The sequence below is a fragment of the Cololabis saira genome, chromosome 10, assembly GCF_033807715.1.
Source record: "Cololabis saira isolate AMF1-May2022 chromosome 10, fColSai1.1, whole genome shotgun sequence".
Classification (NCBI taxonomy): domain Eukaryota; kingdom Metazoa; phylum Chordata; class Actinopteri; order Beloniformes; family Belonidae; genus Cololabis; species Cololabis saira.
Genome location: NC_084596.1, coordinates 24,935,408 through 24,952,743, shown reverse-complemented (window position 1 = coordinate 24,952,743; position 17,336 = coordinate 24,935,408). Strand labels below are relative to the sequence as shown.

The 17,336-nt window shown below is 45.4% G+C and overlaps 1 protein-coding gene across 1 annotated transcript in view; it reads left to right on the top strand.

The window, feature by feature from the left end:
• The window catches only part of LOC133452214 (collagen alpha-4(IV) chain-like), a 35,993-nt gene extending 19,747 nt beyond the window's left edge, over positions 1–16,246 (top strand). Inside the window, exons 31-48 of the mRNA XM_061731433.1 lie at positions 90–257; positions 452–595; positions 3,197–3,307; positions 3,450–3,628; positions 3,757–3,820; positions 8,678–8,752; positions 8,969–9,076; positions 9,336–9,443; positions 11,685–11,756; positions 12,005–12,133; positions 12,385–12,492; positions 12,663–12,818; positions 12,912–13,019; positions 13,459–13,596; positions 13,817–13,933; positions 14,651–14,839; positions 14,950–15,233; positions 15,316–16,246. Coding sequence (XP_061587417.1) covers positions 90–257; positions 452–595; positions 3,197–3,307; positions 3,450–3,628; positions 3,757–3,820; positions 8,678–8,752; positions 8,969–9,076; positions 9,336–9,443; positions 11,685–11,756; positions 12,005–12,133; positions 12,385–12,492; positions 12,663–12,818; positions 12,912–13,019; positions 13,459–13,596; positions 13,817–13,933; positions 14,651–14,839; positions 14,950–15,233; positions 15,316–15,588 — 2,531 coding nt within the window. The 3' untranslated portion in view covers positions 15,589–16,246. The remainder of the gene's footprint in view (positions 1–89; positions 258–451; positions 596–3,196; positions 3,308–3,449; positions 3,629–3,756; positions 3,821–8,677; positions 8,753–8,968; positions 9,077–9,335; positions 9,444–11,684; positions 11,757–12,004; positions 12,134–12,384; positions 12,493–12,662; positions 12,819–12,911; positions 13,020–13,458; positions 13,597–13,816; positions 13,934–14,650; positions 14,840–14,949; positions 15,234–15,315) is intronic.
• The last annotated feature ends 1,090 nt before the right edge of the window (positions 16,247–17,336 follow it).

Genomic DNA, 17,336 nt, shown 5'->3' with positions numbered 1-17,336 from the left:
GTATGTAACCTGGTAATGGTACTACAGAAACATGTATGAAGTACCCAAAGCTATGTGTATTTACACTTTCACATTCTCATGATGTCCAGGCTACCCTGGTAAAAAGGGTGTGAGGGGAGATATAGGTCCACCTGGTCCTGGACAGAGGGGTTCACAAGGTATTCCCGGCCCTCCCGGTGCTCAAGGCTCAGCTGGACCTCCAGGATCTGCAGGTTTACCAGGAGATCCAGGTGCTGATGGTTGGCCTGGACAGAAAGGTAAGCCAGTGGCATGCCAATGGTTTTTTTTTTTACTTCATAATTGACTCATAACTCTAACTTATTCTTCAGCTTTCATTTCAAAACGCAATGGGTTCAGCACTGAAGTGTCATTCTCATTCACAGAGCAGAACTTGTTAAAATGCAAACTTGTCTGTTCTGTTTAAAACAATACTTCACTTCAACTCACACAGGTGAAAGGGGTTACCCTGGCAGGGCTGGGTATAAAGGTACACAGGGGTACCCTGGACCTCCAGGATCAAGAGGTAAACAGGGAGATAGAGGTATTGACGGTCGCCCAGGTTATCCAGGGGATGCAGGACTGCCTGGTGTTAAAGGTACGTTTTTGAATAATCACATTTTTCTTAAAAAAGTATATACAGTGGGGAGAACAAGTATTTGATACACTGCCGATTTTGCAGGTTTTCCCACTTGAAAAGCATGTAGAAGTCTGTAATTTTTATCATAGGTACTCTTCAACTGTGAGTGATGGAATCTAAAAAAAATCCAGAAAATCACATTGTATGATTTTTAAGTAATTAATTAGCATTTTATTGCTATGGCTATGTTGGCCGGTGGGACTCCGGACGCAGTAGATAGGTACCGGCAGGCCAAGCGAGCCGCGGCTCGGGCGGTCCTGGAGGCAAAAACCCGGGTCTGGGAGGAGTTCGGGGAGGCCATGGAGGAAGACTTTCGGTCGGCCTCGAGGAAATTCTGGAGGACCGTTCGGCGCCTCAGAAGGGGGAAGCAGTACTCTGGCACCGTTTATGATGCGGGTGGGGAGCTGTTGACCTCGACTGGGGACATCGTCGGACCGTGGAAGGAGTACTTCGAGGATCTCCTCAACCCGACTGACACGCCTTCCACTGAGGAAGCAGAGAGTGGGGACTCCATGCGTGCTCATCCATCACCCAAGCCGAAGTCACTGAGGTAGTTCATAAGCTCCTCAGTGGCAGGGCACCGGGGGTGGATGAGATTCGCCCTGAGTACCTCAAGTCTATGGACGTCGTAGGGCTGTCTTGGTTGACACGCCTCTGCGGCATCGCATGGAGGAAGGGGACAGTACCGCTGGAGTGGCAAACCGGGGTGGTGGTCCCTCTGTTTAAAAAGGGGGACCGGAGAGTGTGTTCCAACTATAGGGGGATCACACTTCTCAGCCTCCCCGGGAAAGTCTACGCCAGGGTACTGGAGAGGAGATTACGGCCGATAGTTGAACCTCGGATTCAGGAGGAACAAAGCGGTTTTCGTCCCGGTTGCGGAACACTGGACCAGCTCTATACCCTCCGCAGGGTGCTCAAGGGTTCGTGGGAATTTGCCCAACCAGTCTACATGTGCTTTGTGGATCTGGAGAAGGCATTTGACCGTGTCCCTCATGCCATTCTGTGGGGGGTCAGTGAGTATGGAGTCCGGGGCCCTCTATTAAGGGCTGTCCGGTCTCTGTATGATCAGAGCAGGAGTCTGGTTCGCATTGCCGGCAGTAAGTCAGACTTGTTCCCGGTGCATGTTGGACTTCGGCAGGGCTGCCCTTTGTCACCGGTCCTGTTCATAATTTTTATGGACAGGATTTCTAGGCGCAGCCAGGGGCCGGAGGGGATCCGGTTTGGGAACCTCAGGATTTCATCTCTGCTTTTTGCAGATGATGTTGTCCTGTTGGCTTCATCGGACCGGGACCTTTAGCATGTGCTGGGGCGGTTTGCGGCCGAGTGCGATGCGGCAGTAATGAGAATCAGCACCTCCAAGACCGAGGCCATGGTTCTCCACCGGGAAAGGGTGGCGTGCCTTCTCCGGGTGGGTGGAGAAGTCCTGCCTCAGGTGGAGGAGTTCAAGTATCTCGGGATCTTGTTCACGAGCGAGGGAACGATGGAGCGGGAGATTGACAAACGGATCGGTGCAGCGTCCGCAGTTATGCGGTCGATGTATCGGACCGTCGTGGTGAAGAAGGAGCTGAGTCGAAAGGCGAAGCTCTCGATTTACCGGTCAATCTACGCACCTACCCTCACCTATGGTCATGAACTTTGGGTAGTGACCGAAAGGACAAGATCGCGGATACAAGCGGCCGAGATGAGTTTCCTCCGCAGGGTGGCTGGACGCTCCCTTAGAGATAGGGTGAGGAGTTCGGTCACCCGGGAGGAGCTCGGAGTCGAGCCGCTGCTCCGTCACATTGAGAGGAGTCAGCTGAGGTGGCTTGGGCATCTGTACCGGATGCCTCCTGGACGCCTCCTTAGGGAGGTGTTCCAGGCATGTCCCACCGGGAGGAGACCCAGGACACGCTGGAGAGACTATGTCTCTCGGCTGGCCTGGGAACGCCTCGGACTCCCCCCCGGAGGAGCTGGAGGAAGTGTCTGGGGTGAAGGAAGTCTGGGCATCTCTGCTGAGGCTGCTGCCCCTGCGACCCGGGAACGGATAAAGCGGCGGACGATGGATGGATGGATGGATGGATGGAATTTGTTATTTCACATCTAAAATCAAAACACTACAGACAGATTGGCACACTCTCATTTGAAACCAAATACGATAGATAGTGAAAATCTAAATAATATAAGAGCATCTGCATAATAAAATAATCAACATGATGTCCAGAGTTGGACATCGTGGTGGAAGGATTATTGATGCTGAAGTTGTGACAGTGGCATTCTCGGGAATTCACTTCAGGGTCTGGAAAAAAAGATCATGTCAGGCTTTGTTAAAATCTACAGGCTTAGGTTTGTAAAGTTTTATCCAAACAAACCAATAGACTTCTGGAAAAATTTCCACAATATAATATTTACTTTAACTAGATTGCAAACTGAATATTAAAAACAGTCACCAGAATAAAGGCTTTAGTAATAGTTAATCAAATAGAAAGAAGGATACATTTTTGAGTTTTTTATATAAAATTTCCTGTGTAGTTCATAAATCAGAACTAAATGAATTGTATATCAATGTTGTGGTCTTTCCAGGTTTACCGGGACCCCCAGGACCAAGAGGACAATCAAGGTTGGGTGGTGTTACCAAAGGCCCAAAGGGACGTCCAGGACAGAGAGGCCTACAAGGCCAGCAAGGATTTCAAGGCAATGAAGCTTTATTAAAGATTTAATGTCTCATTTAAAATAATCAATTAAAATGTTCTATACAGGAAAGATTTTATCTTGTTTTATTTCATTCAGAATCAAGTAGGTCTAGATAATTTTAAATGTGTGGCATCACTTCCAGGCTCGAAGGGTTTAAGGGGTGTGGCAGGACAACCAGGTCCTCATGGATGGCCTGGTCCACCAGGACTTAAGGGGGTAGTTGGTGCTCCAGGCCGGCCAGGGATTCCAGGACTCCCTGGCTATACTGGAATTAAAGGATTTCCTGGTCCAAGGGGATATCCTGGGCAGGCTGGACATCCGGTACAGCTTATCATTCATCACTTTAGTGATATTTGAACTTTAATAATTTTCATGTACATTTTTAAATAATTTAAATCATGATTTTGTATTGCAGAAAATGCTAAACTATGTCCTCATGTTTCAAACAGGGAGATCCAGGACCCCAGGGACCAATTGGTATTCCTGGGCTGCTAGGATTTCCTGGTGCAAAGGGTAAGTGATAGAGGTTGAGTGTTTTATTATTTTAGTGCCACATATATAGCATATTTCATTTTGTGAAAATATTGTAAATCAACAGCTACTTGAATCACTGAAATCATGTAGTTTCCAAAACAATAAAAATATATGGATTTGATTGGATTCAGTTTAGTTAAATTCAATTTAGTTCAGTTCCATAGTACTTTATCAATCCCATAAGGAAATTAGATGCTGTACTGTAACTCTCATCTAAGTTTCTTAAATGAGTCATTACACAGGGTTATGCCTGTGTGCAAGAAAGATCTGCTGTAGCTGTCCGTGTGCAGCATATGAAAAGAAGCCTCTGATTGAAGTCACTCTGTTGTTTATGAAGCATCCTTCTTTGGACAATCAGCTCTAGAAGCTCCAACAGTCCCGTCTTCTTTATCACGTTGTTCAGGTTTTTTACCACCTCCACTTCTTCTCCCATGTTGGAAATCTACAGTCATCTACTTTGTGTGCTTCAAGTTCAAGATGAGATGATTGTTACCCCAGCCCCCCTGTATAGACTGAAAAGGAATGGGGAGGTTGGTGCTTCTCTGCTAGTGACCGTGTGATCGGACACACAACCCCTTCAGTCTCACAAACTGTGGTCTGTTTGTCAGGCAGTCATTGATCTAGGCCATTGTGGAAACATCCACCAGTGCCTTCTGCAGTTTCTTAGGTTGTAAAACAAGACAAATTGTGTGTCAAATGTGCTGGAGAAATTGAAGAACATGATCCTCATGTACTGCCTGCTTTATCTAGAGGATAGTGGGATTGTTGAAGCTTCAAAACCCATAATGATGTGCAAATTGACGTGGATGGTTGCTGGAAGGTGCTTGTTTGCTTAATCAGGTGGGGTAATATAGATCTTTCCAGGACTTGTACAAGAGAACATGCTCAGCCTATTGGCTCTGTCAAAACTTAGATCGGTCAGATCCTCTTTCTGCTTGAAGCCCGTGATCTTCTTCATCCCTGACCACACATCTCTGCTGGAGCTTCCTTTTCATCTTTTTCCTGTACACTTCCTCGTTGTTTTAATCTTGACTCTAAGCATTTTTTGTAAACTCTTCAATAATTCCTTGTCTGCCTCCCTGAAAACGCGCTTTTTCTAGTTAAGCAGTTCCTTCAGGTAACTGCTGATCGTTGTCACTGAGAAAGCATCTCATTGTTCTGGTATGGATGGTGGTGTCCACTGGAAGTTTAGATAGTCATTGTCAAACTTAATAATGACATTTATGTAATCTTCTTACAGGTCACAGAGTTCATCTCAGTTTGTGGCCTTAAACCCTCCCCGAAGAGTTTCTTCAGCTGTCTGTGACTACCTTCTCACAGTTCTTTTACTTTTTTTTCGTTTGTAAGTGGTTTTTAAGTGGAGGTGAGAAAGTCCGGATTATGATCTGACTTGCCGACAGCAGGTTGTGGAGAGGAGCTTTATGCATCTCTGCCATTTGCATAAAACAAGTCCAAGGTTTTATTTTCTCTGGTTGGGCAGTTGAAAAAATGTTGAAATGTGGTGTGGTTTAGATCTCCAGATTTTGCCAGAAATGCATTGGGGTGTTGTCTCTGTGGCTTAGCAACAACTGAGCCAATAACATCACAAGCTGACCAGTTGACTGTGGGTTGTATAATGTTATTGGCAGATAATATGAATGAAAACTTACAGCTAATAGTTCAATATCCAAATTGCAGAGATGGTGGTTCACAATAGCATGTTCTGGATTACACCATCTGTTGCTGACAAGCATTGGTATTCTACTGTCTTTATCTTTGCCGCTCCTATTAAGAAGTACATCTGCCTGGGGGGGCATTGCTGCCTTGGTCCTCCGTCGCTGGGCGGGGGCCAAGTGCCCCTGCGGATGTGGGGACTCCGGGACCCTTGGGGTGTCCGCCGGGGTGGCCTCGGGGGGGGGTGGGGCCGGGTCCGGGGAGCGGGCCTCCCCTGACCGGGGGGTGCACGGGCGGGCGCGACGGCGGGGTGGCACCATTCCCAGGTATCTATGTCTTATGTTGTCAGTATGAATGGGAGGATGTTGGACCGTTTCCCCCTCCGTCTGGGGGCTCCGGCGGCGCCGGGGGCGCCCTTGGAGGTACGGTAGGGCCCTTGCCCGGCTCGGGGGGCCGGCCCCCGTCTACTGGACGGCCGGTGGGGGGACGCGGGTGTCTTATCAGGGCCGGCTTTGCTGGTCCTGCTTCCTGGCTTCGGCCTCCGCTCCCCCTCTTGCCCCCCCTACACGATTCATACGCACATAGGCGAAAGGCGGGGGGTCCGGGTCGTGGGGGGCACTGTCCCGCGGGGCCTGGCACTCCCCGCCTCACGGTTTTAACAGCAAAATAGACACTGCACATTCAACATTTTATAAATACACTTGACAAGGACACGTAGTTCGGGAGGGGGGGGGGGTCGGTGTCAATCGATACTTGGCCCTCCCTCCTCCCTGTTTTTATGGCATTAATCACATGCACTCAACACAAGGGGCGGGAGGGGGTCCCACATCACCCGCGTTCCCTCACAGGCCTGGGCCTGGGACGGGTGGGTCGGGTTACCCGGGCCTGGCGGGGCCCGCCGTGCAGCCTGGGGTGCCTTCTGGCGGTGCTGGACCCCCCCGGGGAGGGGGAAACGGTGCGTGATTGTATGTCTGTGTCGGTGAGAATGCGGTATGGAAGGGTCCTGCCATGGAGGATTTGAGCCTCCATTGGCAGGACATCAAAAACTTAATAATTTATCAATATTATATTATACAAAGATGGTTATTATTATTATTATTATTATTATTATTATTATTATTATTATTATTATTATTAGTATTATTATTAGTATTAGTATTATTATTATTATTATTATTATGTATAGTATATTATATTATTATTAGTATAGGTATCGGATAGGTGAATGGATGAATGAATGGGATGCCTGGGTCTGGGGCCCTCCGTTGTCGGGCCTGCGCGGGTGTCGCCTTGTTGGGGGGTTCCCTCTCTCCGGGCCCGTCTCCGGTCCCTCCCGCTGCCTCTACGGCGGGGCGCCCCTCTGGTCTTGGAGGGCCACTTTCGTGGGGGACGGGTGCGCCTGCCCGCGTCGGCGGCCGGGGCGGCTCTGTCTCTCCGGGCAGGCTGGCCCCCTGCCGGGTGGGGGTCGTTGGCCTGAAGGGTGAGGGCCTCCTGGCCGCGTGTCCGGCCCGGACCGGGTGGCCGGGGATTGCCTGGGTTGCGGTCCGCCGCCGCGGGATCCCTGGCTGCTTCTTTCCGCGCCGTGGGGGCCCCGCCCGCGGGCCCCCTCGGCCGCCGCCGGGTGGGGGGGGGGCCTCGCAGGCGGTGGGTTGCCTCCCTCCTACTTCTCCCCTCTGTGGGGTTGCCGGTGGCCTGGGTTCCGGGCTCTTCCTTGTCGGCCTCTGGTCTCGCGGGTGGCGGGGTTGCTCCCCCCCCTCCCCCACTATAGATACACTTCAGGTGGAGCTTTGTTTGGTTTATTACACACACACACACACACACACACACACACACACACACACACACACACACACACACACACACACACACACACACACACACATACACACATATAGTCATTTAGTCACATGCATACACACACACACACACACACACACACACACACACACACACACACACACACACACACACACACACACACACACACACATGCATGATCATATACATACACACACACACACACATAGACATACACACTGGCTTGTTCACCTGCATGCTGGCTCTCTAGTTTTTGGGTTTAGGTAGCGGTAGCGATAGCTTAGCTCAGACTGCGATCAGATCTCAAGATTTAGGTCGATTGCTGTTCGTGTTTTGGATGGCTCCGTGCCGGTTTCGTGCTTTGTTTGTGGTTTTTTGTTGCAGATTTCCAGTGCTTGACGTGTGTCTCCGTGTGTTCCTGCTTCCTGGATTGGCAGTGGATGTCGTCACCCATATATACATATATACATACATATATACATATACATATTTATGTATGTGTACGCATATGTGTGCGTATATATATGTATATATTACATACAGTAATAATGCACATATATACACTTTTGGTTTCTACCGTCATGGTATCAATCAATAATATGTGTGCAGACAAGGTGAGAAAAAAAAAAAAAAAAAAAAAAAAAAAGAAGTACATCTGCCTATATTGTCCGTAGAAAGAGCAGTGAGAAGTTAGAGTCAGTGATATGCTCTTACACCCACATCTTAGTGAAACACATTTCATTGAACAGGTGAGATGGTGTTCTTTGCTTTGGCTTTTCAGCCTGTTGTACCTCCACTGGTGCCATCAGGTCCAGGAAGCTGCCGTTCCATCTACCGGTACATCTCCCAGAGGAGAAGCCGGAGGATTCCTGAGGATGTCTCCCTGCCACCCTTTTGCTGTTGCCTTCATTGAGGTGTTTTGCCCCAATCAATATCTTTCCTGCAGTCAGAACCAATAGCTCCCTGTATCTGTTTCCTTTTGCAGCTTCTTTGTGATTTCACTCAGGCTTGAGCTTACACCCTCTGCCTTGCAGAAGTTGGACTGTTGTCTTGCCAACAAAGCCCCAGCAATGGACCTCCACAGGGTAAACTCTCACTTTCCAGCCAGTCTCTTGGCTGCCAGCTCAGAATCCTTCAGTTGTTTCCTCCCATGGGCTGCAGTCATATCCTCCTCACAAGGGGTAGTTAGTTTGACGAGCAGGACTCTCTTCTCCACAGTGGACCACATGTCTGGCAGGAGAGTTCTTATTACAATCGCTCTTGAAAAGACTAGATGTGAAAACATTTATATGTATAAGGTCCAATCTACACTTCTGCAAATGTGTTTCATGTGGACTGATCCTGATAAATGTAAACCTGTTCCAGGTGATAAAGGACAGTTTTATGGGAAACCTGGCCCACCAGGTCCAAAGGGACTCCCAGGGGACAGTAGGCCCTGTGGTAAGTAGAAAACCGGTCACAATAAAAATAATTTGACAAAATTATGTTGACTTCCCTGTATTTGTTATACCCATCTAAAAAGAGCTGCAATTTGTCTTAAGTACATATGGTGAAATATGGTCAGAATAGCCTGTATATAAATATATACAGGTTAAATATGCATATGCATATAACCTGTATATGAATATAACCCAGGTGCTGTATAATTGTATACAGAACCTGGAGAGAGCCCAGGAGACCCAGGTGATCCAGGACCCAGGGGGGCACCAGGACAACCTGGACAGCCAGGCATTCCGGGGCCATCAGGAAAACAAGGAGGACCAGGTGATTTCTGTTCACGATATGATTGAAAACCTATGTAAAGCAGTTGTGATTCACAATGTCGCTGATGTTAGCAGAGACTCCTCACCACAAAATGATATCAAGGTTTAAGTCTGTTACGCCTGAAGTTTGGATGTTTTCCTTGAGTCTGGTAGATATATAAACAATTTGTATCTTCCGGTTTTATAGTCATTTGCTCCTCAAGACACAGGCTAAAATATACAAACATTTACATTCCTCTTTCGTGTATATGAATCCACAGGCTTCCCTGGGCCTCGTGGTCTATCAGGTCGTCCAGGTGTTCCAGGTCCTCAGGGTGGTCAAGGAGGAGTGGGAGAGCCAGGCCCACCTGGCCCGTACGGACATCCAGGTATATTGTGGATTGTGGTTCCCAGCACTAAATAGGCAGAGCATACAGACAGGAAGTGCAGACTTTGTTACGTGTATTGAATAGCCTCATTCCAAATATGTCAGATATTATATTCAAAAGCATTGCAAACATTATCTTTTTTTTTTAAAGATGGCATTGACTACATTCGTTGTTTTTTTTTCCTTCCCAATGTGAAAAAAATATGGGTTTATTTTTTGGGTGGAAGTGGGAGTTACAAACCAAGAGATTCAAGATTCAAAGCATTTATTGTCATATGTACAGTAAGGAAACATGTTTCCCTGTACACTGAAATTTTTACTTTGATGTCCACACTGAATGGTTCGAGTACCAAATATAAATCAAGTAGTCTAACAAAAGGAAATTACAAGCGGCATGTGAAAAATAAATAAATAAGATAAAATAAAATATAGACTATTGATAAGTAAAGTAAAGTATATACATAAATGTACAATGTACCGTCATGGGTAAACAGTATTATACATGTGCAATTATTGAATGTTAAAGTGTATAACAGTGAACAGTGAATAATATCAGTGTGCCAGTAAGAAAAGAGAAATATAAACAGTCGGTGTAGTGGGACTGTAGTGCTAACTCCTGTCAGCTTTTGAGGAGTCTGATGGCAGAGGAAAAGACGGTGGTCCTGCACTTCACACTCCTGTGGCCTGAGGGGGAGAGTGAACAGCACATGTTGGGGGTGGGTGGGGTCCTTGATGATGGAGCCAGCTCTCCTGTGGACTCTGTGCTGGTGGATGCTCTGCAGAGAGGGCAGGGGAGACTTCCCACTCTCTGCAGGTGTTTGCCGTAGGGTGATGCAGCTGGTCAGAATGGACTCAACAATGCAGTTGTTGAAGTTGCTAAGGATCTTTGGCAACATGCCAAACTTCCTCAGAAAGTACAGATGCTGTGTAGAGTTAAGTATCCAAGTAAAATCCTCGCTGATGCAGTGGCGGAGCCAGGCGGTATTCAATGGGGTGGGGCCGGTGGAAATTTTAGGGTGGCCAAGAAACACATCATATGGAAGTGAAGATGTATGTTAGCATAACACAACTACGTGAAAAATGTCTCCATAGACCCTGATGGGATACAGGACTGGTCTTAACTGTGTGCATCCTTAAAGGGGACCTATTATGAAAAACATGTTTTCTCTTGCTTTAACATATATAAAGTGGTCTCCCCTCAGCCTGCCAACTCACAGAAGTTCAAATTCTGCAGTGTCTGTACAGCCACCTGGATGAGCTATCCAGTGTGATGTGGCTTCAGATTCTGCTCCCTTTCGTTACGTAACGAAAATGCGATTTACATAGGTTGGCCTCACATGCGTGAAACCACGCCCACAACTAACTCCGCCGGCCGGAGCTTCCGCCATTTTTTCGTAGCGGTGTATCGCATCATTCAGGCAGCCTATCAGCACAGAGCCTCATTATCATAGCCCCGCCCACTCAGAATCCCGCATAGAGAATGAGGTTAGAGAATGACATGATAAATACATGGCTCAGAGGCTGAATTTCTAATTTATTTAGCAAAAACAATCAAAAGCTTGTTTTTAAGACATTCAAGGCCTGTTTAAAATAGGTATTAGATGCCATAATAGGTCCCCTTTAAAATGAGCCAGTCACAGAGGATGGGGTGTATATGGGGAGAAAGGTTTGAGGATGAGCTTGTGGGGGATGATTGTATTGAACGCAGAGCTGAGGTCAATAAAGAGCATCCCAATGTAAGAGACTATGCTCCAGGTGTGAGAGGGAGGTGTGCGGGGGCAGCAGCAATGGAGGTGGACCTGTTGGGCTGGTAGGCGTATGTTAGGGGGTCCAGTGTGTCTGGTATGCTGCTCTGAATGTGGGTCAGCACTCTCACTAAGCACTTCATGATGATTGGAGCGGACGCTACTGGCCTGTAGTCTTTCAGGCATGGGAGAGGGCTCTTCTTGGGGAGGGGGACGATGTTAGTGGTCTTGAAGCAGGAGGGGACACTTATCTGGCTAAAGGAGTGGTTGAATATAGAGGTGAGAATGTCTGTCCGCTCAATTGCACATGCTCTGAGGGCTCTGAGGGCTCATCCAGGAATGTTCTCTGGTCCTGCCGCTTTGCAGGGGGTTGATCTGCAACCACTGCATTTTGTTTGCATTTAATATAGCATCCCAACCTATTTGGTTTGGGGGTTGTATCAATGGCAAGAGCATGCAGCAAGACCATTTTCATGTTTTAATGGCATTATTTTTAGGCTTCCCTGGACCACCAGGTCTAGATGGACTGGATGGGCTAAGAGGTCCAAAAGGGATAAAAGGTTCAAGTGGTAAGCTGGATAAACCTTTCTACTGATGACAACTTTCTGAGAATATTAATGTCTGTTGATGGCTCTTACAATCTTTATAAGTGGCAAGGCTGAAAAATTCTGTTAACTATACTTGACTCATTTTTATGCTAAATCAAGTTAAGTGCAATAGGCACTTCTGTAGTCACTGCCATTATGTCTACTCCATATATGAGTGAATGTGAGAGCAGGCAGAAATGTAACGCACGTGTCCATTCACATAAATTAAGGCAAAGACATCCCTGGCCCTCCTGGACACGATGGTTTTCCTGGAGCCAAAGGTGTCAGGGGTTACATAGGCCCTCCAGGACCCACAATTCCTGGACCTAAAGGCCAAAGGGGCCCACCTGGCAGCACAGGTACTCAATTTGACGTCACTGTCAACTGATTTGCTTTTAAAAATGACAAAAAAATTATTAAAATCACAACTTACCTTTTTGAATGTTTGGTAAAGTATGTATCTCTTCAAAGTTGTACTAGTTTCTTTCATCAGTAATGTTAAGTTTTACCTAATATGGTCTTCCATTGTAATAAGTTTTGACACTCATATTACTGCACACTATTTTATGTTGTCTACATGGTTGAGTGAGGTTATTTATGTCTTTTTCAGGTCATCCAGGCTTGCCAGGTGAACCTGGTCATCCTGGCATAGCATGCCAAACACCTTTGGAAGGACCCTTGGGAGAAAAAGGATATGAAGGACCTCCAGGACCTCCAGGTGTGAATGTGTCTTTTTATGCCTATGTCGTCATGAATCCCTCTATTCCATCCTTATGTTGTCTGATTTTAGAAAGGACGGCGTATGATGTTATTATAAGCATGTAACTCTGGTGAAGTGTGTACTCCTGTGTATTTTACTTTATCTGCAATATTGAAATAATTTTTCAGGTTTTCCTGGATTACCTGGGTCACCAAGCAGAACCACTATTTGCAAAGGCGACCCAGGACCTGCTGGCCCTCCAGGGTTGCCAGGGGTCAAGGGTTATATGGGCCCTCCAGGACCTCCTGGGCCTCAGGGCCACTTTTATCAGACAGGACCAAAAGGTATTCTACATCAAAGTGCAGAACTACAGTAATGCCATTTTACAGTGTTGCCATTTGTTTGAAAACACATCAACTGTGACCATACTTTGACAGGTGAAAGAGGTCTTATTGGTCCAAGGGGTTTTCATGGACTCAAAGGTCGGAGAGGTGGCTCTGGGCCGCAAGGCTGCAAGGGAGAAACTGGCCCAGCTGGAAATAGGGGTAAGTGACACTGTAGCAGACTGACTAAGCTATACAGCGGTAAATGAAAAAAAAAAAAAAAAAATTAAAATGTATACTCACAGTTGCACAATTTCACAACAGACAGACAGACAGACAGACAGACAGACAGACAGACAGACAGACAGACAGACAGACAGATAGATAGACAGATAGATAGACAGACAGACAGACAGACAGACAGACAGACAGACAGATAGATAGATAGATAGATAGATAGATAGATAGATAGATAGATAGATAGATAGATAGATAGATAGATAGATAGATAGATAGATAGATAGATAGATAGATAGATAGATAGATAGATAGATAGATAGATAGATAGATAGATAGATAATTATCCTTCAGTGAAACCCATTTATAGATTTATTAATTATATTATTTTCTATTTTCATTCATTGTTTTTTCCTTTTTCCAGGGATCAAAGGTTCACGTGGTGACATCCTCACCGGGGGTATAAAGAATCCTCTCCCTGGGCCCAAAGGACCAGATGGTCCTCCAGGATCTGTTGGATTTGTGGGTGACGAAGGCCCACCTGGCCCTCCAGGACGAAAAGGCAATAAAGTTTATATATTCTTTAATTGTACATTATTGTGGCCTGTGTAAATATGAATTGTGTGTGTGTGTGTGTGTGTGTGTGTGTGTGTGTGTGTGTGTGTGTGTGTGTGTGTGTGTGTGTGTGTGTGTGTGTGTGTGTATGTGTGTGTGTGTGTGTGTGTGTGTTTTTCTCAGCTGAGTCTGCCAGTTAGTTGGTTTTTTTGAATTGTATGTTCCAGGAGAGAAGGGTCCTAAAGGGTCTACGGGCATCCCTGGTAGGACAGGTCCCCCTGGTCTTAATGGTCCAGTTGGAGACCCGGGAAATGTTGGTGAGACAGGATTTACTGGGCCTCAAGGTGAATCATTAAATGGAGCAATTTAACTATCAACTGTAATTTCACCAAAGCAAGCTGGGTTTTTTATTACACTGCCAGTATGTCCAAAATCATCTCCACTGGACCAACAATGGTCACAATGTCTTTAGATCACATTCTGAGTTCATGACAAACTTTAAGTTTAAATTTAAAACACAACTCCCAAATTACATTCCATTTGTTCCATACATAAACAACAACAAGAGTTATTTGTTCCTGCTGAATAAAAGGAGGAGTTTTGGTGACAAGGACAAGCTATAAAAGAGACGATATTGACTGAACGTGGGCCTGAAGACTCCACCTTTATGAGCCAGGTCCTGTTCAAAGTTTCTTCCCTCGTAAAGGGGAGTTTTTCCTTGCCACTGTTTGGCTTAAGTTTTTTCTCCCACAATAGGGGAGTTTTTTTTACCTGTCATTGGTCAAAGAAATCCATTTCACAAAACTAATCATTGGTCCATTTATTGTACATTTGAACGTCAAGCTTTTGATCCTCTGTTTATTTTTACTGTTAGAGGTCTGTTAATGGACCCTGTTTTTGTACCAAAAGATAATTACAAACAGCTGATAACATCAAATAAAATCTGAAAAAAAATAAATAAATTGAAAATTAACATTTTACAATAATGAATATGAGCATCAGTTCATATATCCTAACATACTTTTAACTTTTGTTTATTGTTAAACCCTTCCCTTCTTCAGGTATCCCTGGACCTCCTGGTAATCCAGGTGGGCCGGGCCATAGAGGAGCCTCTAGGTCTGGCTTCCTCTTGGTTATCCACAGCCAGTCAGTTCTGGTGCCACAGTGCCCTACAGGCAGCACTCATCTTTGGGTGGGATACAGCCTCGTTTACCTGGAGGGACAAGAAAAGGCTCACACACAAGATCTAGGTAAGTGTATCAACATTTGATTTCACCTCGTTGAATCTTAAAATTACTGCATTTGAAATCACTCCTGTGCTTTGGCTGTATTTTACCTTTTGCACCTTTGCTTCCTGTAGGTCAGCCTGGCTCTTGCATCCCCATTTTCTCCACCATGCCTTTCTCCTACTGCAACAAAGGAGCCTGCCACTACTCTAGTCGCAATGACAAATCCTATTGGCTCTCCACCACTGCTCCCATACCCATGATGCCACTCTTTGGGCCTGAAATTAGCACCCACATCAGCCGCTGTGTGGTATGCGAGACAGGATCACCTGCGGTGGCAGTTCACAGTCAAGACAATGTGGTCCCTCCATGCCCACCAGGCTGGAGGAGTTTGTGGACAGGGTATTCCTTCCTTCTGGTAAGTTTGACAAAAAGTTTGATTGTGACTGATATGTCCAGTCAACTCCCATCATTAGAGCTTGCTATCTTTCTGTCTTCAGCACACAGGGGCAGGCGACGAGGGTGGTGGACAGTCACTAAGTTCTTCAGGTAGCTGCCTTAAGGATTTCAGAACACACCCCGTCATTGAGTGCCAAGGTGCACAGGGATCCTGTCACTACTTTGCAAACCTCTACAGTTTTTGGCTGACGACTGTGAATCCAACAGAGCAGTTTATCTCTGCAAAACCCGGCACCATCAAAGCAGCTGAACGGCAGCGACACAAGGCCAGCCAGTGCAATGTCTGCTTCAGAAGAGATACAAATACGCTTTAAATAATTTGGTTGCAGCTTGAATTGTTTTTAATACCTTTTAAGACATTATATATTCAATATCTTACTCAAACTGCCACTCAGGTTCAAAGACAATTCTTGAAGTATATGTATATTATATGAGCAAGATTTTATACTGTTTACTAACTAAAGATGAATGCATGGACTAGTTTTTCCAGGTCCCGCTGAACCTTGATATAATCTTAAGGTGATAGTAGGCGGACTTTGTTATTGCCTTAATGTGTTTTTCCAAATTTAGGTCTGAGTCCATCAGTGCACCCAGATTTTTGTCCTGGTTGGCAGTTTTTAGTTATATAGATTGAAGCTCTGTGTTGACTTGTAATCGTTTATCTTTGGCTACAAAGACAATTACTTCAGTTTTGTTTTTGTATAGCTGGAGAAAGTTGTGGCATATCCACGCATTAATCTTTTCAATGCATTTATCAAGAGCCTGTACATTCCCTCGGCCTCCTGGTGACATTGTAATATATATCTGCATGTCATCTGCATACTGTAGCTATGTTAGTTTGTTTTTTATAATCTGTGCCAGTGGGAAAATGTGGATGTTAAACAGAAGATGCCCCATGATGGAACCATGGGGAACTCCACATGTGATTTTTGTCTGCTGAGATGTAAAGTAAAATAAAACTGACACAAAGTACTTTGTGTTCTCCAAGTATGTTTTGAACCAGTTTAGTACAGTTCCGGAGGGACCCGCCCAGTTCTCCAGCCATTTGAGTAATATATTGTGGTCAACTGTATCAAATGCAGCACTGACATCCAATAAAACTAAAACTGCCATATTTCCACCGTCTGTATTCAGACATACTGTATGTCAACACTTTGGTCAGAGCAGTCTCAGTGCTGTGGTCCTGTCTAAAACCTGACTGGAAGCCATCATAGCAGTTGTTTGGGGTTAAAAGGTAATTGAGCTGCTTTTTTAATGATCTTACTTAAAAATGGGAGATTTGAGATGGGTACTTGTTAATTTGTGTCTTGTCAAGATTGTCCTTATTCAGCAGAGATTTAATTACAGCTGATTTTAGTGGCTTTGAAACACACCTGACACTAAGGATAAGTTCACGATCAAAATCTTTGAGACCTTTTAGAAAAAACCTTTTGGCAGGATGTTTAAACAGCAAGAGAAGTTGAGCCGACGTAAGATGTCCCCCAGGTCTTTGCTGGTAATGGGTTGAACCGGTGGTGTCATAGTGTTTAAACCGGTTTTCGCTGGACACTGTACATATGCTGAACCTGCTGCTGACGTACCAACTGCTTATCTACTATTTTGGATTTTGTCCGCGAAGAATTTCAGATTCAGATTCAGATTCAGAAAAATGTATTTATCTCCGAGGGGCAATTGCAAAAACAACTAAGCAGCATGACGTTGAAAATACAGAATAAGTGCAGATAAATAAAGCATGTATCGTATATAAAAAATATATAAAATATAAGAATATAAAAAAAATGTAAAATAAAGTGACTGTAGTGGTATAAAGTGTCAACAGTGTAATCAATGTAAACAATGTAACAGGAGTATGGAGTAGTCCGGGGGGGTCTGAAGTATGTGGGAGGGGTCGTTGATGATTTTATTTTGACATGTAGACTTCTATCAAAAATGAAGACTGACTGATGACGGAGGGCTCTGCCTCTGATTAGAACTCTGGACTAGAGTGATCCGTTTTTCTTTTTGGGTGATATCACACATTAGCGCCACCTGCAGTTATGCCAAGTTAAATGTTTTAGAGGTA